General features: G+C 37.6%; 1 protein-coding gene across 2 annotated transcripts; it reads left to right on the top strand.

The window, feature by feature from the left end:
- The first annotated feature begins 236 nt into the window (after window positions 1–236).
- NUDT4 (nudix hydrolase 4) lies at window positions 237–25,736 on the top strand. 2 transcript variants are annotated; one of them, XM_074226583.1, is made up of 5 exons: window positions 237–472; window positions 16,285–16,395; window positions 17,522–17,566; window positions 21,833–21,920; window positions 22,648–25,736. In XM_074226583.1, the coding sequence occupies exons 1-5, from the start codon at window positions 374–376 to the stop codon at window positions 22,848–22,850; spliced, it is 546 nt and encodes a 181-aa protein (XP_074082684.1). In that variant the 5' UTR covers window positions 237–373; the 3' UTR covers window positions 22,851–25,736. The 2 variants fall into 2 exon arrangements, with proteins under 2 accessions (XP_074082684.1, XP_074082685.1); XM_074226584.1 differs by having other exon boundaries at window positions 21,836–21,920.
- The last annotated feature ends 608 nt before the right edge of the window (window positions 25,737–26,344 follow it).

The following is a 26,344-nucleotide window of genomic DNA, read 5'->3' on the forward strand; positions in this document are numbered from 1 at the left end:
GGCCGGGGCGAGGCGAGCGCGCGGGCCGCCGGGGCGGAGGAAGCAGCGCGAGAGCCGCGACGAGAGCGCGGGCACAAGAGCGAGCGCGAGGCGCCGCCGCAGTCGTGCCGGAGCCGCCAACCGTCCCCGCGGTCACGAGGCGCCGAGTCGGGCGGCAGCGGCGGCGGCGGAGCGGGCTCCATGGCGAGGCGCGGCCCGGCCGGCAGCAGCTGCGCAGCCCCCCGCGCCCGCGGGCTCTAGGGCCCCGCCCGGCCCCGCTCGGCCCCGCGGCCGCGCCCGCCTCGCCGCCTCCTTTCTCCCGGCCCCCTTCCCCGCGCCCTCGGACGGGTTGGCGGCCCCCGAGCCCCGGCGGGAGCGGCGGGCCTCCGCCTCTATGATGAAGTTCAAGCCGAACCAGACGAGGACCTACGACCGCGAGGGCTTCAAGAAGCGGGCGGCCTGCCTGTGCTTCCGCAGCGAGCAGGAGGACGAGGTGGGCGCGGGGCCGGGCGGGGGGCGGCGCGGCCTGTGTGTGCCCGCGCCCGCCCGGGGCACCGGGGCACCGGGGAGCTGGCGGCGACGGCGCCCGCCCGGGGCACCGGGAGCCCGGCCGGGCGGGGGGCACCGGGGAGCTGGCGGCGACGGCGCCCGCCCGGGGCACCGGGAGCCCGGCCGGGCGGGGGGCACCGGGGAGCTGGCGGCAAAAACGGGGCAAGATGACGTCATGGCACGAGAGGAAGCAGTCCTGCTTTTCCTAAAAAAATGAAGTGGAAACTCGGCTCTTTAGTGCAGTTGAGAAATGCGCCTCCAGCCTCCTGATTCCGGGGATGACCTCAGACCGAGGGAAGCTTCCCGTAGCATCCTGGGAACACTCGCAAAAAGAGTGAAGAAAATTCATTTTTTTTAGCCTTTTCCATGTGAATTTCCTGAAGCGGCGATTATTTTTAAACCTATCGGCAGAAGCGATTGAATGAGGTAGCGAGAGGCCCCAAATAGAAACGAGTAAAAAAATTCATTTTTTAAGCCTTTTCCATGTGAATATCTTGAAGCGGCGATTATTTTTAAACCTATCGGCAGAAGCGATTGAATGAGGTAGCGAGAGGCCCCAAATAGAAACGAGTAAAAAAAATTCATTTTTTTAAGCCTTTTCCACATACGTGAATATTCCACATATATCTTGAAGCCGCGATTATTTCTAAACATATCTGCAGAAGCAATTGAACGATGTAGCCAGAGTCCCCAAATAGAAAAGTAAAAAAAAAAATCATTTTTTTAAGCCTTTTCCACATACATTAATATCTTGAAGCGGCGATTATTCTTCAACATATCCGCAGAAGCAATTGAATGAGGTAGCAAGAGGCCCCAAATAGAAAAGAGTAAAAAAATTCATTTTTTAAGCCTTTTCCACATACATGAATATTCCACAATGTATCTTGAAGCAGCGATTATTTTTAAATATATCTGCAGAAGCAATTGAACGATGTATCAAGAGGCCCCAAATAGAAAAGAGTAAAAAAATTCAATTTTTTAGCCTTTTCCACATACCTGACTATTCCACGTAGATCTTGAAGTAATTATTTTTAAACATAATCTGCTGAAGCATTTAAATGATGTAGCAAGAGGGCCCCAAATAGAAAAGACTAAAAAAAATTCATTTTTTTAGCCTTTTCCACATACATGAATATTCTACACATATATCTTGAAGCAGTAACTATTTTTTAAACATATATGTATCTGCAGAAGCAATTGAATGATGTAGCAAGAGGGCCCAAATACAAGGTTATAGGAGTTTGTTTTTTTTTAAAGCCCCAGGACCTTTTGAGTTCTGTCATTTCCTGTCAGGAGTCGGTTTTTCTTGCTTCTGTCAAAAGTTCTTAGAATCTGGCTACAAACTGAGAAAGAATTGGGTTGGAGGCTCAGTTTCTTATGCAGCTGGGAGACCAGATAACCAGTTTGTTATGTTCCAAGTTGAAGTCTAATTCTTTTCAGATAGTCTGAGGTTTTTTAATCATTTCCTAGTTATTAGTTCTTGTGCTAGGAAGTTGAAATTGAGTTCTGTATTCCTCTGTTATTGGAAAACCTCATCCTAATCATGATATCCAGACTGACATTGCGGTACAATTTTAGACACTAAAGGACATTGTCAATCTCCAACAAGTTGATGAAATAGGGAGTAGTTAATTGGCAAGTGGAAAAAATCCTGAACCTAGTAAGGGACTGTATACGGTGTCCAAGGACACCTTATAAGGAGTCTGAATTTGTGCAATTATGTGGGACAGGGAATGTGCGGATAAATTAAGTTTGTGTCAATACTCACAATCCTTAGGCATTTTTTTTTTAAAAAGCCTCCTATAACTTCCTTGGATTTTGAGTTCAGATACAGAAAGTATCCCCACTTTGCTCCAAAAGTCAATTTGTGTACATTTATTTACAAAATAATGGTTTCCTATTGAAAGAGGGGTATGGTAGGTGTCCGGCCTGACTCACATTAAACTCTTCTTATTTTTGAAGGTAAAGTGCTTAGTAAATCTCTTAAGGTTATGTAAATGTGAGCTTGTAATACTAGTTGGGAGATGACTGATAGGCTTCCTTTCTTGGCCCTCAGAAGGAACTTCCCTTCCCCCTGAAGTTTCCCAAGGTGGAACTAACAGCTATAAACTTGGTGGGGGGAAAGCTATAAACTTGGGGGAGGGGGCGACCCGCCAGTGGTTGGGAGGAGGTCTTTGAAGGATTGGTGGAAATCAGTTCTCAGTGCCAGCCAGTAGGTGGTACCACTGACCCAGCAAGACTTGGTTCTCTGCAGAGCTAGTACTTCTCTGCTTAATTTCAGAAAGTGGGGGGCCCTCAGGTAGGGAGAGAGGTAATGGAGGACGGGACAGGGGAAGAAGGCAGTTGACCAATTGAAGGTTGGTGGCACAGTGGCTAGAGTGCCTGGCCTGGAGTCAGGAAGTTTAGATCTGGCCTCAAAACTTAACTGGCAGTGACCACCTTGGTTAGTCAAGTCACTGGACTCTGTCTACCTTAGTTCCCTCATTTGTCAAATGAGCTGGTGAAGGAAAGGCAAACCATTCCAGTATCTTTGCCAAGAAAACTATATATCCGGGTCATGAAGACTCAAGATTTGACCGAACCATGTATAAGGCAGGGAATTTTTGATTATGGTGAATTGTCTAAACTCTCAATACCAGAACAAAAAAGCCTGCTTGCTTATGTTGTCCTGATTTATAGATAAATTAATTATTTTAGACTAACCCACGGAAGAACTGAAAGTTGGTTAGCCGATCAATTTTTTTGTTTTTTACTATGTTAATTGAAATAATCCTGACTTCTGTATTTTATAACCTCAGGCACTCCAATGCTAATTAAATATTTCCCAAATTTAGTCTTTGAGCATTGGCTTAAAATCATCCCCCCTGTGGGTAAATAAGCATCAACTCTCAAATTTTCCCAATTGATTCTCGATTGATTGTGTCTGTTATTGGACCTGTCTGTTCAACTTGATTTGGAAACTGCCAGAACTTCTAATAAATGACCCAGACTAACTCCCATGCCACCATAAAGCAGATTTAGGGCATGAAATTTGTTTTTGTCTTTCAACACAAGTTCCTACTAAAATTTCATGGACATGATTAGAGCAAAAGTTACTGAAGTGAATTTAATCTTAGAGAATATCTAAGATTTCACTTAAGTAGGATATAGCCAAAAATTAAGCAAAAGGAACCTGAGAAGCCAAGTTAGATTAGAAATTTCCCATGATAATAGTACTTGTATTTGATTGGCCTATCTAGAGCCCGACACAAATGGGGACAAAAGCAACTGGGGGAAGTATAAACTGTAAAAAAACAAACAAACAAAAAACCGGTACAAGTAGTGTAGATTAATTTCCTGTAGGGATGAAAATTCCCTTATAACTCAGTAAATCTTGAGCATTAAAGTTGATGACCAGAGTCAACAGTAAAATGATAAATTATGTTTATATTTTTTAAGTGTTGGGGGGAAGTATACTTCAAAGGAGCTCCATTAAATGAATGAAGTTAAGGTGTTTTGTGGGGAAATTCCTTTAAGTGGAACATTTCTGGCTCTTTTTCACTCATAAGTGAAACAGATAAAAATGGTGTCAGAGAATGAATCTTAGATCTAAATGTGTTCAAACTGCAGGAACTGCCTGTTGTAATAATTGTTTTTCTAGTCAAGAGTAAATTTTTTCCCTTCCTTATTGTACTCTTGTTTTCTTTGGTCATCCTCACCTACAATTCCTCGGTCTGATTTTGGTCACCAGTCTTTCTAGAAACTAGCTCAAATCATTATGGTTCCTACCAAATTGGTGATTGAAGACTTAAATTTAGTAGTCTTGATGAGGGCTGGCTTTATTTTCCATCAAATTCAGAATTGATTTCCCTGATTGCAAGTGCAGGTCAGCTTTTGCTATAGGTGTGATCTAGAATATTTATCTAATACAATGATATTTTGACTGGTTATATAGCATTCTTGCTTTTTAAGAAACATAAATATAATTCTTTTTTAAATAGAATAGTTATGTAACTTGTCTTTAATGGTCAGATTTTTGTAATCATTCTCTTTTCTTGGTTAAAGCATCAAAGTTTTTAAGTATCACATGATGTGATTTTTGTAGCACTTTATATTCTGCTTTGTTGGGTTGGTGCTCCTGATATTTCATCCCTTCAGGTACATTTGAGGCTCAGAGATGTTTGTTGACATGTGCACTGCTTAGGTTAATGGATGTGAAGGGGTTTGAACCCAGATTTTGCTGACACCCACATACTTTCTCTTATTCTGCCTCTTAACAAGGTTTATATTGTTTCAGAGGACTTAACTTCACCTAGTCCAGTGAAGAGCTAGAGTCTATGGGGTGAAGGGGACCTGCCACTGCTGCTTGTCAAATGTGCTTTGGAATGGCGACAGTCTGAACACGTTTAGAAATCAAACAATATTTTCAAGGAAAATAAAGGGAAGGAAACTTATTTAGAACTCCAATTCTTAAAACTCAGATCTGAATCTAGTAGAAGATTTTCTGAAATGGCTAATAGAGATTTCTAGGTACATCAGGCACTTGGGTGCCATGCATTACCATTCATCATCCTTAACCCTTTAGAAAGGACTATATATGAACACTGGATCTCTATTTTCTACTGCAGGTAGATAATAAATACCATAATTAACTTTGAAAATTGTGCTTCCTTCTGAATTTCTTTGCTTTGCATTTAAAAAAAGTTTCAGTAGCTTTTTTTCATCACTTTTTTTGCTTAAAACCTTGTAAGTAAAATTAAGACAATGACCATCTGAAATGTGTGACTGTGTGCACCTTCTTGTGCCATAGGTGAATGGGAATCCCACCAGTGCTAAAAGGGCGTTGGAGTCAGGTGTTTTCAAGATTTTGTCAAACCACAACTAATATGTAAATAAAAGTACCTCTAGTTTCAGACAAAAAAGGAGTTCAGGCATCTGAGAAATATACTCCCTTCTCTATATAGTGTGCTACGTGCTTCCATATACTTTTAATCCTTCCTCATAGCTTTAACACAGAAGACCAACCAGTTCAGTGATTTTTTTTATTTCTCTTCCCCCCCCCCCTCCCCCCCAGAAAGAACCAGAACTCTTTCCATTATTCCATGTTGCTTCCTGGAGATGTCTTAGTTTCATGTAATCATACACATTGCTAAACTTGCAATTGCTGTTTCCTTTTGAAATAAATTAATTCAATCATATTTTGATTTCTTAGATTATTTTTTAAACTCTATTAGCTTCTAGAGCATAATGTTTAGGCTGGGCTCTGTTGCCTATTGGTTTCCCACTGCAGTACTTAGAAGAGCTTTTTCTCCTGTTTATATAGTTTCCTCTCATGACCCAAGCCTAGTTGAATGTAATGAGGGACAAGATAGAAGAAACATTCTCATAATTAAAGAGTGCTACGTTTTCTTTCTTAGACTAATATAATTTTGCTTTTATCTCAGATTTTTGATGAATTTTATTTAATAGAAAATTGTCTGTTGAAGTTGGGAATGTCCTCCTAAAAATTTCCCTCCTAATAAAAATCATTTTATTCATCCAGTATTCTGAAAGGTCATTTAAGAAACAGTTGTAGCAACTGTTCAACTGATAGCTGTCCTAGATATTTGATTGTCTGAAATGAATTGGAACACTTCTAGAAAGACATAGAAATTTGGGGTACCAAAATTAACATGGTAAAATAAATAAATACTGTTTCACTTGGTTTGATAGTTGTAGACCTGATAGTTTATGTAGGATTAGACTGTTTAACTGTGGGTTTGAGTGATCCTGATATGTTCTATTGACTGTTTAGTCTTTAGAAAATTGAAAACTGAAGTTGTTACAGTAGCCATTTGTCATTTTATGGTAGCAATAGATCATACCTTTTAATAAATAGATTCTGATTGCCTTGTACCTCCCTGAAAGTTATATCTGCTCAATATTTTATTTTATTTTATTTTATTAAAGATATTATTTGAGTTTTACAATTTTCCTCCCCAGTCTTACACCACCACCACCCCCCCCACCCCCCCGCCACGGAAAGCAATTGGTCAGTCTTTACTTTGTTTCCATGTTGTACATTGATCCAAATTGAGTGTGATGAGAGAGAAATAATATCTTTAAGGAAGAAACAAAAAGTATGTGATAACAAGACTGCTCCATATTTTAAAGTTAATTGTTTTAATAGGAACTATTTAATAGGAACTATTAACTAAAAAACTGGCCATTGGTTGATACACAAATAAATAAGCTACTAAAGTCAGATTTGTCTCAGGGATATTTGGAATGAATTTTAAAAAAATAAATTTAGAATTTTAGTCCAAACAGTACCTTGAGGCAGACTTTTTCATAATTAGAAAATATAGTGCTTGACCTTTATTTTGTCTTCAGTAAACTTTTGGTTGTTCTTAACCATCACCTCATAATTGTTGACTGCTCCATTTATTGTATCACTACTAGTTGAGGAATTAACAGTCTCAAAATAACTTCCATGTCACTTTTATAGTTTTCAGAGTCTTTTCACATTTTCATGTATTCCAGAAACCCTGTGAAGAAGGCAGGTAAGTCATCACCAGTTTACAAATGGAGCTCAGAAGGACTTGGCCAAGATCATAATGGTTATTGACTGAAACCCAGATTGTTTCAAACTTTGTGTGTGTGTGTAAGTTTCTATCTATCTATTTATAGTTAGATAGCTATGTCTTCTATATATGTGATCTCCTTGTGATATGCTTTATTAGTGGTTTACATGGGGTTTTTTTGGTATAGTTCTTTTTTTCAAAATGGAACTTGAATAGATGTTAAGCCTCTTTCACTGATGCTAGAGCATTAGATAATAATTTGTGGTCCAAGTGCCATATAATGTCAGAATCCAGACTGTCAGACATTAGAATTAGTGTCAGATATACATTTACATAAAAACAAAACTTTTATGTGAGTAGGAAAATTATTTAGCATGTTAAATTTGACCCAAGAAACTCTTGAGCTATTTCTTATAATTAGATTTCATACAAATAACTGACTTAGGCTATAATTGATAAAACTTGACTAGATTCTGTGCTAAGATTTGAAAACACTTTGACTTCATTTTATGCAAGATTTGTCTTGAGTGAGTAAAGTAGCCTTTTAAAAAATCCCAGCATGATATATATACATAACATTCATATATATATATATATATATATATTTTAGTACTTCAGTGGATTCATGATGCAGTCTGTGAGTATTCCTTTTCAAGGAATCAACCCATCTTGAGGATTACCTATTTAATGGAAGCCAGGTCTGGGTCCTGAAATGTTTTCACAACCAAGGATGATACTGTGCCATGAGCAAAAAAAAAAGTCTTTTTGAAACTTCCTAAAGGTATATAAGACGTGGTCACTGTGTGCAAGTAAAATAATCTCACCTTGAGGTAAAAATCTGTAACCTACATAGGGTTTTAAAGCAAATGAATTTTCAAAGTTCCAGTTCTTAGAATTTCTGAAACCACCTTAAGAATTTGAGTACACTGATTTTTGTTTTGTTTTTTAGGGGTTTTTTTGCAAGGCAAGCGGGGTTAAGTGGCTTGCCCATGGCCACACAGCTAGGTAACTAAGTGTCTGAGGCCAGATTTGAACTCAGGTACTCCTGACTCCAGGGCCTATCCACTGCACCACCTAGCCGCCCCTGAGAATGTAACTAATTTTTAATATTTAATTATACCATAAGAGCTCCCATCTATGGTTGTAAAAGGGTGTGTGCTAAAGCAGTTTTAGCTAGCTCAGTGATGAGATAGATTCCTCACAACCAAGGAAGATACTGTGCCATGAGCAAAAAATACACCATCATAGCTTTAAATGGTCCCCACTGTGTCTTTCTAAAAGGAAAATATATCCCAGTGTTGTATAGAACCCAAGGAAAATATGAATAAGGAGATGATTATTGGATATTATTTCATCTGATCCTGTGAAATATTACAAATGGAGACTCAATTTCGTATCCACTGCTCAACTTTTCTTCAAGAAAACTGGGATTAAAAAAACGGGGATAGAGAGGTGATCATTTTTTATCATTCCATTTTTTTTTTTTATCATTTTTTCCCCATAAACAGCAGACAGTTTTATATGGTTCTGAAATTAACTTTATTGGCAAAAGGTAAACAAATGGTATGTCACCGTTTTCTGAAGATTTTTGGTAGAATGGAATTCATCCATCTGACCAGGAGTTTGATTTTCTGTCTCTTCCAACTCTAAAATGTGGTGGAGTATTTGGATTCTTTTCCCACTCCCACCTTTGTGACTGGATAGCCAACTCACTAAAATGTGGATAATATCTCAAGGTACTTCAGAAAAAAAAAAACATTTTATAAACATTAAAGCATTTTAGATGGGAGCTCTTATGAAACAACTTAAATATTAAAAACTAGTTATAGACTTAAGGTGGTTTCAGAAATTTTAGGAACTGGAATTTTGAGAATTCATTTTTTTTTCTTTTTTAGGTTTTTGCAAGGCAAATAGGGTTAAGTGGCTCGGCCAAGGCCACACAGCTAGGTAATTATTAAGTGTCTGAGACCGGATTTGAACCCAGGTACTCCTGACTCCAGGGCTGGTGCTTTATCCACTGCGCCACATAGTTGCCCCCCCCCCCCTTTTAGAGCCATAATTTGAACCTGATTTCTCTGACTTGAAATTCAGGGATATTTCTATTGGATCATGTTGCCTTTCAATAAATCCTTCTCCCCCTTCCCTTAGAAATTTAACCTTTTCTTAAAGAAAAGGGCTGGTGGCCTGTATATTAGTTTTAGATAGAGTTTTTAAAGATTTTTTAAATTTAACTATAAATATTTCAAATTCAAAATAAAACATTCTGGTAATAGAAAGACCTTCGTAGAATTTTTTTAATCATGTCCAGGTCTTTGTGCCCCCCATTTGGGGTTTTCTTTACAATGATACTGGTTAACCCATTTCACCCCCCAACTCATTTTACAGATGAGGAAACCGAGGCAAATAGGATTAAGTGACTTGCCCAAGGCCACACAGCTAAGAAGGCAAGGTTTCCGAGACCAGATCTGAACAGACCCTGCACTCTATGCACTATGGTGCCATCTAGCTGCCCTAGACAGAAGTAGGTAGTGTCTTTAAAAGCAGCGCTAATTAACCACTGCCAGCATCTAAGGTTGGCTGATAACCTGGCAGGCAAGCATTCAAGCTTTGAATACCAGAGCCATAGATAAGTTTAGATTCACTTGTGTTAGGCATAGCCTATAGAGATTATAGGTTTCTTTTTTCACCCTTAGTCTCTGAATGAATGTGCCTAGTTTGGACAATCCTCTAAAGAGGATAAACAAGCCACTAAGTTGAGCAGTATCTTGAAAGCATATATATTTTTTTTTTAGGTTTTTGCAAGGCAAATGGGGTTAAGTGGCTTGCCTAAGGCCACACAGCATACTTTTTTATATTAAAAAAATTTGATAATATAAACATGAATTCACATTATCTATTTTAGTACACCTAGAAATATCACAGAATTAATTTATATGCCAGTTACCTTATATGAAAACTGCAGAAAACTCAATTGCTACTCACTTTAGCTTCTAAAAATAAAATTTAGGAATAATAGTGCTATTCATTAAGATTATCCCTTATAAACCTGGAGATGACCAGGGTATAAGATGTGGGCAGAATTAAAAAGAAAATGAGGGAGCATAGAAAGATGGAATGCCCACCTCAAAGTTCATGGAATGCTTGGGAGAAGAAACTGTCAAAGAAGAACTGGTAAATTGTAAGGTGCTACGGAGAAGGAAAGAACAAAGTGATCTTGGAAAAGATTTTAGTAGAGTAGTGGGGAAGGAATGCAAGGAGTAATAAAATTGAAACAGAAAAATTTAATAGTGAAGGGGAACAGAAAAGACTCTTGAAGGCTTAGCAGAAGTCAATGTTGTTTGTGTTTAGCCTAGGAAAAATCTGAACAAATTTCTAGGCTAGGATAAAGGAGCTAATTAGGAGAGAGATTTATGTAGAAGGCATTTATCCCTGTGAGAAGGGTGCTCTTCTGAGGGTGAACAATTAGCTCGATAACTGTTTTAGTAGTGTACTATTTTTGTGCTAAATACATAGTAAAAATTATTTCTAGGGGCAGCTGGCTGGTGCAGTGGATAGAGCACCTGCCCTGCAGTCAGGAGGACTTGAGTTCAACTCTGGCCTCAGTCACTTAATAATTAGCTAGCTGTTTGACCTTGGGCCCATTCCCTTAAATAAAATTAAGAAAAAAAAATTTTTTTTAATTATTTCTAGATGGAGAGGATAGGACAAACCAGAAACTACACATAACATTGATCAAATAGCTGGGATGTGCAGACCAATTTGGCACTGGTTGAGATATAGCTTAAATAAAATACACATGTACTCCTCAAGAAACCTTATGTTATCTAATAACAAAGTGTGGTGTATGAGTTTAAAACATTTTATTCAGAAAGAGTATGTAAGAGAGGAACGCTTTCTTTCAAAAAAGCTTTGTCTACAAAAGGAAACAGTAACAATTTTGCTACCTCAACATTCCTTTTCCTAATCTGGAAAGACTGTTGTCCTTGGATTCCTCTGTGGTGGTTTACAAGGATGTGTTAGAACTGAAGTAATAGGACATACCTGACACCTTTAAACAGGAGTAGAACTGGAGTTTTAATATGAAGTTTCTAAATGAATGTTTGCTTATGCCATATAGAGGGAAACTGCACGCAGGGCCCAGAATCTTGGGTCTTAAAAAGACATTAGTGATTGGAAGAATATAGTAATTGGAACTTGTTGGGTTTTGTTTTAGTGAAGGCATAAAAAACTGGAAGTGAAAAATGTATCTAGTTGTTCATCAGGTTTTATAATGTAATTGGCTAACCAAGTATCAAATATCACAAGTGAACATTGCATTCGTCTCTAATTTTACCTTTTCTAAAAGCTAGTGTTAACTTCTATTTACACTAATGTCTTGGTCTTGAACAATACACAGTTAAAATAAACCAATTCCTTCAGTTACAGGGAATTCAAGATTCAAATTCCTTCCTATGGGTATAGGGGGGGGGTAGCAGTCATTGAAAGAACAATAAAATATTTGATAGCCTGCTCTAGGGTGTTTTTTTGAAGTTATTAATCCCTTTATTTCTATATTAATTTACAGTCAACAAAGTATTTTCACATCATCTCATTTTACTTTCACGACATGAGGTGTAGATCATTATCTCCATTTTCCAGATGAGTAAATTGAGAAGTTGACTAAATACTAGAAGGTAAACTAGAGTCCAGGTCTTCTGACTCTCAATCTAGTCATCTTTTTACAAAAATCATAGAACCTTAGAATCAGTTAAACCTGAGGCTTTCTGCTATACTTTGTCCTTGGGAGTGAAGCATCATTTGTTGCCCAAAGTAAGAAGAAATTCAAACCAGTGACAAATAACTTTTTTGTGTAGAGTCTAGCCAGCTCTTAAGTCTCATAATTACAAAATGTTTTCAGGATTCAGTTGGTTGTACTAACAACCCCTTTGAAGAAGAGAGGGGTAGGAAGAATGAATAAATAATAGAGAGCAGATTAATTACAGAATCACTGAAGTTCAGCATTTGAGGGACTTCAGAATAATCTGTGTTTGGATGGAAGTGTCGTTCCCCCCACCACCACCACCACCAGGAACATTCAAAGAAGTGATCATCCAGTATCTGGATAATGACTTCCATGAGTGGACATTGCAATTTGGAAAATTACTATTTCTAGGAAAGTTTTGCTTAATTCTAGTAAATCTTCCTATTGTCAACTTTTACCCATTGTTTTTAGTTTACTATTGTGACAGTTACCTCCACCTGAGAGCCATTCGGATAAATGAAAACAGTAACCATGTTAACCCATATATCCTCTCCATGCTACCATGCCTTCCCCCAGTCTTTCTTTCTCTTTCCTTTATCCTATCTTTGAATATCCCTGGCTTAGTTCTCATAGTACTGGTTGTACTCTTTGTGAATATCATTCCTAAAATTCAATTTCTCAAACTGATAAATAGTAGAAAAAATAAAAAGGTATTTATTGTGAGGCAAAAAGGGTTCAGCAACTTGCCTAGAGTTCCATAATTGAAGTATCTGGAACCAAATTTGAACTTTATGAAGAGGAATTCCTGATTGCAAGTTTGCACAACCAGTTGAGAAATCCTTCCTCAAAGCTTTCATGCTTCAACTTTGCTTTGATGGAAAAGAGGGATTCTTGTGATGTGGAAGGTGAGGGGTCAATAGAATTGAGAAATGTAGGAATAGAGAGAAGGGCAATTTTAGCTCAATAATAGTAGAATGATGCTAGAATTATAGGTAAAGGACTTTAAATAAACTAGATATTCAAGTTTATGTTCCCAGGAACATTAGGAAGTCACTAGAATTGATAACCTTTTGTTAGCAAAGGTCCAAATTAGTATTGAAGATAAAGATGTGAAGAAACTGCAATTGTGGACTGTCGGTGTGATCCTCATAAATAAGCTACTCTGGAAAAAAGGGAAAATAGTAAAGGAAGTGAAAACATTAACATTTCTTTGAACTTGAATGCTTATAAATCAGTTAACAGAAGGAAGATTACAAAGGATATGACACTTATTTCTTATATGGTAAAGAATTCTTGATAGCCAAGGATAGACCTGTTGAGACAGAATAGTGATTCATTTATAGAATATTAAAGGGGATGGAAGACTTGAAGTATTTTCTCTTAATATAGGAAAAAAAATGAGTGAAATGAAAAAGAACCAGCAGAAAACTTGACTTTATTCCTAATTAAGCCAGGTTATTCTGTGATTTATAGACAACATAAAGAAGGATTATAAATAGGTTTGAAATAGAAGGATTGACCAGAATCTAATTGTATTAATGACAGGGGAACTACTAGGTTAGGGATTCTGTCACTTCTACCTAATGCACAGCACTCTAGAAAATAAAGTATAAGGAGGAGCTGGTCTGTCGATGAATGAATGTGAATTAAGATAGCCCATGTGACTCTTCGAAGGTGGTTGACTATAAGGCTGAAACAAATTGTTTTTAGTTTTTTTTGCAAGGCAGTGGGGTTAATTGGCTTACCCAAGGTCACACAGCTCGGTAATTATTGTCTGAGGCCTGGTTTGAACTCAGGTACTCCTGATTCCAGGGCTGGTGCTCTTATCCACTGTGCCACCTAACCAACCCCTCAAATTGTTTTTATTACCAGCCTCTAAAACTCAGAAAGGAAGTATAACCATGGTTTTGCAACAGGTGTAACTTTCAAAAATACATTAGAAACCTAAAACATGCTTTAACTACAAAGTTGAGTCCCAAATAAAAACTACTTTGCTTTTGAAATATACTAATGTAGTACATCATTACTCACCTAAAATAACTTATCTCATTGGGCTTATTCTGACATTAATTGGAACTTAGTCAATGGTCATCTGACTGCTCACTAGCAGAATCAAGATAGAATGTTTATGGAAAGATGAACTTAACAGAAACTTCTAAATAGTCCTTAGTCAAATAGTTTATGGTTATTTGGTGCCTTGAAAGCCCCTCACACTCCAGTGAAGGTGGGGTAATATGAGTGGTTTCCCTGTTTTACAGATAAGGGAAACTGATGCTCAAGGAGGGGTTATTCCATGGTCAACATGATTGTAAGGACATGGCAGAAGAATTGCATAGAAGTCCCAACATTCCTTCCATTGTACTATAGCTCTCATTTGGTAATTAAAGGTTAGGATTGTCTTCTTTCGGTGTCTTAGCAAGCTGGGCTAATCCTGAAACCTCAAAAGGTCTGCTTCTCACTCGTAGCTCCTGTGTGAACACTTTGGGAGGTTGCTTTTACCAGGGTGTGAATCTGAGCTTCTTGGAGGATCCTGAGGTCAGGTGAGGAAGGAGTGCATGCTAGGAAACGGACTGCTGCACCTCAAACGCCAGCAATACAGTGGAGACTTTTCATTTGACAATACAGAATTTATGGAAGACATGTGGTCAGTTGGGACATAAGTAACCATAACTACCCCTTGTATAAAGCGAAATTTAAAAATAACTGATGGAACTTTCATTTCAAACAGGTCCATACCAACCTTAGTTATTGCCCTGCCCTGGCACTTACTTGGAGGAAACCAAGCAAGCAAAAGTCAAATAGAATTAATAGCTAGCTTATTTCATGTGGAATAATAGATTCATGATAAATGCTTCCATCTTCCTCATTGCCCAGGTTCATAACCTTCCACCCCTTTCTTCCATATTAGCAGTTTCCAAATCCTATTAATTATACCTCAGTGTAGCTAAGGGTCATGATTTGGGATGTTCAGGGAGCACTATACCTCTGATGTGAGGGCTGCTGAGGCCTTTTCAGGGCTTCTCATCCATCTTTTTTATAATTTTTTTTAGGTTTTTGCAAGGCAGATGGGGTTAAAGTGACTTGCCCAAGGCCACACTGCTAGGTCATTATTAAGTGTCTGAGGTTAGATTTGAACTCAGGTCCTCCTGACTCCAGGGCCAGTGCTTTATCCACTGCACCACCTAGCCGCCCCTCATCCAGAAAGCTGGAGCATGTAGAGTGGCCACACCTCAGACTGACTAAAAACCAGGTCGAGGGTAACCAATATTGAGTTAGGAGGATGTGGAGACTTTGTCCAGTAGAATGGAAGCATGAGGATGATCAGTGATTGTAACAAGACAGCAGGCTCTATGGAGCACTTAGAGCTTGGTCAGACCCACAGGGTCATCCACTGCATGCTGACTTTGGCCTTGCCACTGGACTGTGGAAAAGGCATTGAAATCCATTTCATGAATAGAAGCAGATCATTGTCTTGTACTGATGTCTTTGGTCCACTTCGAAAACAATACTTTTGTCTCCATTCATAGCTGGCCCCAGGTTGGCACTGTAACTCTCAATAGTGTCTCTTGGGAAGGAACTCACCGTTGTGGGTTCAAATCCTGTTTGGAGTTTTTTTGTTATTGGTATTCATCACTAAACCTCTCAGTCCTTTTTTCTTATTTGTAAAATAACATCTGTGAGAACTAACTCTGTAAATTATATATAAATGTCAATTTTGGGTATTAATAACTGCTATTTTATTTTTGAGGGTGGTCTTTTGTGCTCTTGACTTTTTCTTTTACCTTTTACCTGACTGATAATGCAATCAAGTTGGAAAATATGCAGAATTGACCTCTTCCAAACAGTTGGCTCTTGATTTTTCCATATTTGTAGGTTAGAAACCTAAGCAGAGTTCTGCAAATTAGGAATGATCAATTATCACTGGTTTAGTGAATGAGTGAAGATTTTAAGGGAGATTTAAGGGAGAAAAGCATTCCTCTCCAAAGAGCTCTCATCTAAGAGAAAGGGCTAAATTTAGATTTTTGAGATAACATGTTTTATAACATCAGAGGTTTTGTGTCTTATAGGCAGAAATCTAAATGCTTTAATGTGAATTCCTAGTGCTCTCAGAATTAGATAATGCATTAAAAAATGAGGTAGTCTATGGAATAGGGGTATACAAGGAAATACGGGGCATTAGCAGGTGAAGGGAGATAAACTGGTGTGAAGGCTTGGAGAGGTGAGAAGTAGAGGGACATAAGGAGCAGTATGACAAAAAAAGATAGGTGTGGTGGTGGTGGGTTGTAATTTTAATGAGGAGACGTACTTTTTTGTTTAATTGTATTCCCAAGGAGGGCATCAGTTCTTCATTGCACATTAGTTGCATATAGCGTCCTTTTCTGTAATTTTCTTGGCATAAGAATTGTTTAAATGTTCTTTGGTTGATTCACTTTATTGGCACTGAAAGATTTAACTAGTTTTATTTTCTATCAGGTGCTGTTAGTGAGTAGCAGTCGATATCCAGATCAATGGATTGTTCCTGGTGGAGGAATGGAGCCCGAGGAAGAACCAGGTGGAGCTGCAGTAAGAGAAGTATACGAAGAGGTGAGACTATGGATAAATCTGATCGTTTAAAATCTTTCTATGGAGACATATTTCTGTCCTTCTGAAAGTTCAAGTTGAAGTTTGAAATCTAGTAGTCATGTGATTGGGGGGGAAGGCAAATGACACTCATACTCAGTCCCCAGGGGGGAAAGGCCTATATTACATTGTCATGTGGGAAACACTTGACAAACTTTTAAGGTATTTGAGAAAGGTCATTTCCCTAAGGGTTCCATAAGCACTGAGCCTCATTTGGCATAACTGTACAGAGTATGACTGGGTAACAAGTTTAAACTGAAATTCTAGAAACATGAAGTTCCTGGAAGATCTAGAGAGCACAGCCTAAAAAGAAACCCTAAACAATATTTTCTGGGGAACTAATGAATGCCATAAATATTAAAACACTTAAGAATTCTAGTCACCATTGAAAATAAATTTTGAGCTTTCAGCAAATCCCTGAAAAAGGAATCTGGAGAATGAGTCTAGACACTACCCTATGCTACAACCAAAAAGCCAAACCCTGTTTAATGCCATCAAGGACTCCAGTAAGAGACAGGTCCCTTCCATCTCTATTATTCTGTGATGTCATAGCTAAAGAAGGCCAACACTGGGGAGAATTATTTGGTTAGTCCTAGTGAGTCAGAGGATATAATTTTAGACTTTTCCTTGAATGGTGCTAACAAGTTGAAGCAATCAATTTGTAAGTGAATTCAAAGTTACTAACTTTGAAATGTAGCAAACACTCAAATGTTTATGAATGAATGAAATAAACCATTGGGTTTTATTTTTTAAGCAACCAATTTTCAGCTCTAGTTAGTTACTCCCACTCAATTTAGTCCATCAGGCAAAACCTGGTGAAAGGTTGAAGGCAGAATATCTTTAAATATATAAATGAAGGGATAATTGAGTCTTTTATAACATTTTATAACATCTACATTGTGAATGACATGGTAGGTAATGACATTTCACTCCTGAAAATTGGTATTGACTTACTTAAAGTCATTTCTGTTATTATATTCTATTATTTACAAGCATTGCAGGAAGAAATAAAACTCCCAAATGCTAGAGCAAAAAGCTTTGATACAAAGTTTCGATATTTTGAAGAAGCTAACCTATTATTTATTTATAGGCTGGTGTCAGAGGAAAACTAGGCAGACTTCTGGGGATATTTGAGGTGAGTTCTAAAAATATCACCGTTCAGCTGTCTAAAGTTGTTTAAATTGCTGTTTTCTTAGCAGACACAAATCATGAGTTTCTCCTTCAGGACCAGTAGCCAAGAGGCTGCCACATTGCTAGCTTTGAATAGGTTGTTTCCAGTTTGTAGCTTGTTTTGATTTGATTTGATTTTGCAGCTTATCAAGGACCTGGAGAAGAGTGCTATACTCACCTATAACTGTTTTTGGGTTTCAAAAATTAACATTAGATCACTTGATGGCATTGGCATAGCAAAGACAAACTAGACTTGCTAGAAGAAGCAATGGCTATATATATATGCATGCCTTAGGAACCAAATCCTTCTTGATAAGAGCTTTTTCTGGTGTTTCATCAAGGTGAGACTGGATTTTTGAAGGCTATGCCTGCAAAGTTATAAAAACTGGCACATCCTATCCTAGTCAGAAAGACTTCAAGGATGGACAGAGCAAATGCCCCAAGTCTCTTTCTGAGGACCTGCTGACAAAACTGAGAGAGGGATTCCAAGTTAACTGTAGCCACATTATCTCTGGAAGACCAAGTTGCTAAAAATGTAAAAGGAGGCAGGAGCAGCTTGAAGTAGTTAGAAACATGTTTTGATATTTTCTGACCAATACGTCTGTCTGAATGGAGGCAGATTGCCTCTCTTCTGCATACCTACTCCATCAAAAACCTGAAATTTGCACCAGACTGGATTCTGATTAACCAATCTTATAAGAAATTGAAAAACAAATCAAGAATCCTACAGGCAGTAGGGGGAGTGGGACAGGCAAACAGGCCCAAAGACCCAGAGGCTTGTGTCCTGGAGGCAGAGAAGACCAGACCCACTCCCCCAACCCTGTATATACAGATCTGGGTCTTTGGGTCATAGAATTACACAGTGTTCAGACGTGTTGTATGTTGTTTGGTGGCAGGAAGAGAAATGCTGATAGTTTTGGGAAAGGGGATAGCAGTTAACTCAGATTACTAAACTAAATAGCTATGCATCTTCAAGCATGATGTTCTCACCTGGATAATTGATCTTTTAAATATTGGTAGTTTAAAAACCAAGCAAGCAGGGATTTCATGGACAGGAACTCTGCTTTTGAAAGTTTTCCATAGTTATTTAATAGGAAGTTTGCTTTAATTTATTGATTTAGAAAACTTCCTGGACAAAATTGAAAATTATACTGAAATTATACTGCTTTTGTTGTTGAAAATGTGTTTTATGGGGGGCAGCTAGGTGGTACAGTGGATAGAGCACTGGCCCTGGAGTCAGGAGTACCTGAGATCAAATCTGGTCTCAGACACTTAATAATGACCCAGCTGTGTGGCCTTGGGCAAGCCACTTAACCCCACTGCCTTGAAAAAATCTAAAAAAAAAAAAGTGTTTTATGTCATCATCTTAAGATTCAAAATAGTTAATAAAAGCTGGTTTGCATTATTTCTAGCTGTCTCTAGTTAGCTCTTAATCATATCTATATATCTATATATGTATTCTCTTTCAACTATTCAGTTATTGGGCCCATAGGATCTGCCAGGTTTAGTGAATCTCTGACCACTGTTCTGTACAAGAGAAACCAGTCCTGTTCCCAGTCCTGTTTTGGGAAGACTGTTTTGATGAGACATGATAGGCTCTCCGTCCCCTGAAGTGGGGGGAAGGGGTCTTCCCAGAGTCCCCCTCCACTACTGAAGTGCTTCTCCTCCTTTACTAAGAATATCTTACTCATCTCTCGAGACCTAGCCTCCCTAGAATGTTGGACAAATCAGAATCCATGCATTGGAACTTGAATCCTGCCTTTGTGGCATCCTTCCAGACCAGCTCTTCATTTCTCCTGCAGCCCACAGAGTAATACATCCTTATCACCTGATTCAGAGCAGTAATGCTGGTCACTTCCCTGGCGGCAGTGGCGGCTGACTATTGAAAACATTGAGCAGTCGAAGTCCTTGGAGCAGAGCCTCTCCTCAGAGGGAGCGAAACCTGACTGAGGAAACAGCCCCATCTCCTGGTGACAGTTGAAGCTGACTGTCTTTTGCTACATTGAGACCGAGTGTTCAGTTCATGAATCTTAATGGTATCAGTTATCAGCTTAGTAATTTTGGTCAGTACTAATTTTGAGGCTTTGTCTTGGACGTTATAAATTCTCCACAGAAGTAGTTAGACTCATTTACTTTGGTGCCTAAGTTTGCTAATTCAGAAATAGAGAAAGAGTTGTTCCCTATCTCCTTTTACAGAAAGTTGCCATTTTCACAAACTCTTAGGACTTTAAGTTGTGCTTGAACATTTCTTTTTCTTTTTTTTGCAAGGCAAATAGGGTTAAGTGGCTTGCCCAAGGCCACACAGCTAGGTCATTATTAAGTGTCTGAGGACGGATTTGAACTCAGGTACTCCTGACTCCAGGGCCCGTGCTCTATCCACTGCACCACCTAGCTGCCCCTTTTTAAATTTTTTTTAAAGAATTTTATTTATTTTGAGTTTTACAATTTTTCCCCTATTCTTGCTCCCCTCCCCCAGAAGGCATTCTGTTAGTCATTGTTTCCATGGTATGTGCGTGTGTGTGTGTGTGTGTGTGTGTGTGTATTGGTTTCAGTTTAATGTGATGAGAGAGAAATATTCTTAAGGAGGAAAAATAATGTATAAGAGATAGCAAGATTACATAATAAGATGTCAGGTTTTTTCCTAAATTAAAGGTAATAGTCCTTGATCTTTGTTCAAACTCCACAGTTCTTTCTCTGGATACAGATGGTATTTTCCATCACAGATAGCCCCAAATTGTCCCTGATTGTTTGTGCTTGAACATTTCAAATACTTGATATCAGTTATGATTTTGTTATTTTGGTTTGTTCCCACTGACAAAGATTATAATCAGTTTTGTTGTGGTCAAAGAATTTGTCACCATCCTCAGATGACTCTCTGTCATTTGCACTCAACTGCCATGCACAAGAACTGTAGTCCTCACCTAGATGGTGATGAAGAAACAGGGCAGGATTTAAAGGTTGCTGATTAATAACCAGCCTTGACTACTACATGAGAAGGAACTATTGTGAACCCAGTTTTGGGGGAAAGGGGTCTCTGTAGGTAATATATGTATTATATGATATTTATAATATATATAGTAATTATATTTATATTACCTATAGCCATATTTCCCTTTTCCCATTCACCCAGTTTTACTTACACACACACACACACACACACACACACACACACATTCTTGTTGCTTTGGGTAATAGATTAGTTGAGGTGAATAAGAATGGGTTAGCGAATTTTTTATTTAGTTTTCTTGTCTCTAATGTAAACAATATTTAGTCACTGTTTACTTTTCTAAACTATTACATGAATAAGAACCAGAGTAGTTCTTTAAATGAAACTCTGGATATGATGATAGACTTTAGTTTTTCACTTAACTAAAATTTACCAACTAAAATTTACCACTTTATATTGGTTGGTGACCAGTTCAACTTCAGTTTTCCCAATTTTATGACATTGAAGAACTTACTGGCATACTTCTACTTTCCTTCCCAAAAATGTTAGAAAAATAACTTTTAAATATTCATTTTCCCACTTTTAGAAAGATAAAAAGCTGGTAACAAATGCATAATTGAGCATGTCTGAGTCACAGAAATGTGATTAATCATTGATCAGTCAAAATTTGTCTTTGTGATTGTATAGATTATTTTTCTACTATTCTGCTCACCATACTTAGCAATTCATACAATTTTCTCCAAGTTTTTCTGACTCCTTCCCTTATTTCTTATGGTACAGTAGTATTCCATTATGTTTACATGCCACAGTTTGTACTGAAGATGCCCTCATTATATAATCTTTTACAAAATTTGTTACAATATGTTGCAAGAAGTTTTTGTTTTGAAATATGAATTTTTGCATGTGCATGTTAAATATTTTTCGTGTTGGCTCTGCTCTTGCATTTTTATGCTCAGTTTCCACATATTTTTGTTAAGTTAGTATATTTCTAAATTGATACAGTGACTTATCTAAAAGTCTCTGCAAATAGCCTGCAAGAACCAGCTCTTCAGTAATGGAGAAAGATGGTTGACATTGCCTTTAGTACCAGCTCATGTGATATATGACAATTGCTTTTCTCTCATTAAGACCATAAACAAATAAATATACTTGTTTATAAAGTTGTAAATATACTTAATTTTCATTTTGATGCCTTAAATCTTTATAAATTATTGTTGGTAAATGTATAATTCTTAAAGCGTGAGCCTGTAGATTAAAATGTCATCTTTTTTTTTCATATTCAAGCAGAATCAAGACCGCAAGCATCGCACTTATGTTTATGTTCTTACCGTCACTGAAATATTGGAAGACTGGGAGGATTCTGTTAACATAGGTAAATATTTTTTTTTTATTAATTTTCTAAAGAAGCACATAGATAGAATTAACTATATACAGATCATACCCATGAACTAGTTCTAGAAATTAGTTTGACTAAATTCATGATGCATAAAAAAATTCCCAAAGTGTATGTCATTTAATATTTGTAGCTACTTTTGTCAAATCACTAGAATTTGGCTGACTCAAAGTCATCCAATATATTGAAGAGAAAATCTTTTTGTTTTAATAGGCAAGTTGAATCTACATGCTGGAATAACATACCTTATTTTAATGTTATTTTAGCTGGCATCCTAACTTTAGTCATGTGATATTTATGGCTCATGCTTAGTAAAAGAATATTGCAATTTTGGCAAATAGAGACCTGGCCCTAGGTCTCTTCTAATCATGTTCTTGCTATCTTCACTTCATCCACATTTAGATATTTTATGTTATATGAAGTGACCCAGAATTAAGCATTTTATTATGACGAACTACTTCTTTTATGTCAATAAACTGCTAGGCAAAAGTGCAGTTTAGAAGTTGTTCCCTAATCCAGCAATCATTTACAGTCTCCAAATCAAAGTGACATTTTGTTTAAATTCGGAGGAGTTAAGTCTTGTTGATCCCTTAGGAGGCATCAAACTCTTAATATATTTAATGATTTGTTGAGTGTTAGGGGTAATTAAGGAATAAGCTGCTTTTACAATGGATTTTTAATAGCATTTATGATAATTCTTTTTTAGGAAGGAAGAGAGAATGGTTCAAGGTTGAAGATGCCATTAAAGTTCTTCAGTGTCATAAACCTGTACATGCTGAGTATTTGGAAAAATTGAAGTTGGGCTGCTCACCAACCAATGGAAATTCCATGGTTCCCACCCTTCCAGACAACAATTCTTTGTATGTAACTTCTGCACAGACTTCGGGGTTGCCATCTTCTGTAAGATAAATACCTAGTTGACCATACACAGTTTCACAGGGAGAAGGCTTCTGTGTTTAATATCCACGTTTTAATGTCTGAATTGTTATACACTCTATTCAGGCAGTTTTCATATTTTTCAGATGCTTTGAGATATTTCTCTTTTTCTTTAACAATGTAAAAAATATTTCAGTAAGCCAAAGCCATATGAATTTTTTTTTAAGATGCCTTAACTGTGTGCCCTCTCCCTTTCCCCAAATTCATTTTTATTTTGTTTTTTCAGACTGCTCTGCATTCTGGTTTTCACACCAATCTACCTGGTATGGTTGTCTGGAGGTGTTTTTTTTTTTTTGTTCGGTTTTTTTTTTCCTTCCTTAAGGAAGCCAAGGGGAGAGATGACTAGGTACTTTTCTAAAAGTATTGACTCATAGAAAGCAAACCTTCTCTAAGTGGTTTTTTTGGTGTTTCGAGCTCATTTCAAAAGATTAAAATGTTTATAGTGCCACTTAATGTTTAAGATACATTATAGCCCTCACAATTTCTTGGAATTTAGAGAGAATAGATGTGTATTAAACACCATTTCTCTGTTATCTGAGGGTATTGTTTTGTATACATATGGTATCTTTCCCTCATTAAGATTTAAACATAGGAGTTCTTTCTAATGCTGAGTAAGGATGACATTTCAGAATGAGATGCCACCATCATAGTACCTAAACCCTGGAAATATAATACAAAATAGGCTCATGAAAAGCAGCCTTAAAATTCATCTTCAGTGTCACTGACCCTTTTGTGCAGAATATCCTAGGAAAAGCATCGATTTGTGTTTTTAATGGGAAAAACCTACTTTATACAATTAGTCATTTTCATCATGGACTACATTTTTAATTCATTTTGTTTCATTAATCCACTGCTACAAAAAGCACACTGGCATCAAACTCAAATACTTTCTCAGTTTCTGCCATTCCTTTTAATCCCTGGGAGCTTCTTCGTTATCTTTCCTGGCATACAATAGCCAATAGAATTTAAAGATCAGATATAATGGGGAGCGTACCTTGATTTAGAAGAACATTTTAATGTTCAACAAACCCCTCAAATTTCACTCTTCAATGAAAACAGGAGTGGGAAACTTGCGTCACTTCCATTTGGAAAAAGATTATGATAGAGGGTTTTTAAATTCTTTTCACTCTTAAAACTTTTAAGACATCTAGAACTTAAGAATCCCATGCAAAATGCAAATAGTGTAAAAATCTAGCATTTTGAAGAGATGTGGGATTAAAAATCATTCTTCTATAAACATTTGTAAATACTTCTAAATGGTAAATAGTGAGTGTAAAGTGGAAAGTACATGTAATTTAAACATTTTATTATTCAGTACACAAATCGTTAACCTACTTTTAAAACACAATTGTGTAAAATGCTGCTATAAATTAAAATTGAGTGCTGTTACACTTTTAGGAATTATTGGTGCCACAGTTTGAAATGAGATCTTGTGCCATTCAAACACACCAGATCTGAAGTGCAAGTTCTAACTCACGTGAATAGGTTTGGAAAATGTATCATTGCTAACCAAAAGAAATGAAGAAAGTAGAAAGAGAAGATTGGGACAATTTCCTATTCTAAATTATGTAACTTGATTGAGAAATGTTATTCCTCCTTGTACAGGAAGTTAGACATCTTCTAAAAAACATTCTGGGCAAACCTTTTCAATCCCATAAATTGACTTAGAAAAAATCTCATGGGCTAGCTGTTTCTCAGAGTAATTTAGTCATTTGAGAAGTTTTTTTGAATAACACAGCCAAAAGAAACTGGATTTTTGTTTTATGGATTCAAGTTTTGTACATAAAACTACTCCCACTTAACATTCTATGACACTGGGGATTTTAAAAAAGCTTGTACATGGTATTCTTAGAGGTAATATTGCATGATCTTATTTTGTAACTCAAACTATGTATTTGATAAAAATGTAAAAATGTACAGTATTGATGTTCCCCAACTCAGAAGAGTTGTTAGCCTATAAATATGTTGTTGTATAATTTTTTTGGTCAGAACATCGGGGCTTTGGAGTGCCACATCAGGATTCTTTAATGCTGTTGAGTGTACAGATCTCTTTAGTCTCTATGCAACTTGCAAAATTCCCTTAATTAGTTTTGATTCCTTAATGCTTCTCTTTGTACAATTTAACAGAACATTTTACCTATTTCAGAGTAAACAATGTATTGCCAGAGGGTTGCCTCTTATTAACTAGCTCAGAACAGTCTCGCAGAATTAGCTCTTTAAAACCCTTGCGGGGGAGCACATTCTCTGTAGAGGAGGAGGCTGGAGACCCCGGCAGCCCAAGTGGAGATGAGCTGCCGGGAGGTGACCAGGTGTGCTCTCAAGCCCTCCTGAACTAGATCTTGTTCATGGTCATCGCCCGTAGGTCGGCTGCTCCTCGGTGCCTTGTTTATGTCCTCTTGCTTTTCTTCCCTGAATTATCTCAAGTGGGCAGGCTGCCTCCTTAAGAGTAGAAACAAAGCTAGCAGATAAAACAAGACTCAGTAATTTTGATTTGGTGACATGAGGAGAGAGCTGTCTTCTCCCCCTTTTGTAAACCACAGTTGAGGTTTCCCAGTTGGGTAAGTGCCATACTTGTTGATACTTAAGAACTTGGAGTCCTGGACACCACTGCAACAGAATCTGGGGGCCATCTATGTGGACCAGGACCTGGCTTGGCCTAACAATGTGGAATTTTTCATGAAAAGTCTGTTCTGTTGACAACCATCTCGTATAAAGAAGCAAACTAAGGAAACAAAAGGCTGTAAACATTTTTAATTGTTCTGCATGGTTTTCTTTTGAAGATTGGTGTAAGAATTTTGACTTTTTATATTTGAGATAAAATCAGAATAAAAATCAAATAAAAGTTGTGTGACTGAGGTACTTAAATTTAGAATTTTGTAGTTACAGCCACTTTCTGTCTTTTACTTACCATCTTTTGATTAATCAAACAGCTTTGATAATTTGATTATAATATATTTACCCTTCAGATTTGGGTGGGGGGTATTTCATTAAAGCATGGAGTTGTGGAATGAGTAGAGGCCAGACCAGGGAAGTGGGGAAAGGCAGTGGGAGAAAAGCCCAGAGATCTGAGAAAGGCAAAGAAACAGAGAAATCTGAGCAATCAAGACATCAGAGTGAAAGGGCACAAGGGAGTTTGAATGCACCATGTGTCTGTGTCGGGCTAGTTGTAGAGAGGTAGCAAGAAGTCTTGAAGTGTTGTTGGCAAGCCAATGGACACAGGCATTCTTTATTCTCAAAAGAAAGAATGAATGAAGCAGTGGGGAGAGTCAGCATTTCTGTTAAAATCTAATGTTGGCAATTTTGCTAACTGGAAAGACCCTTCATTCAACTCTCTAGGGTGGTTGTCCTCATCTTTAAAAGGAAGGGGTTAAATCTAGATTACTTATAATCTTGCCTAAACCTTTATACCTCTAAATCTCTAATCCTAACATTTTAAGACTAGACAAAAGATGAGGGGGGGAGTAAGT

Source organism: Macrotis lagotis, chromosome 2 (genome assembly GCF_037893015.1).
Source record: "Macrotis lagotis isolate mMagLag1 chromosome 2, bilby.v1.9.chrom.fasta, whole genome shotgun sequence".
Lineage (NCBI taxonomy): Eukaryota > Metazoa > Chordata > Mammalia > Peramelemorphia > Peramelidae > Macrotis > Macrotis lagotis.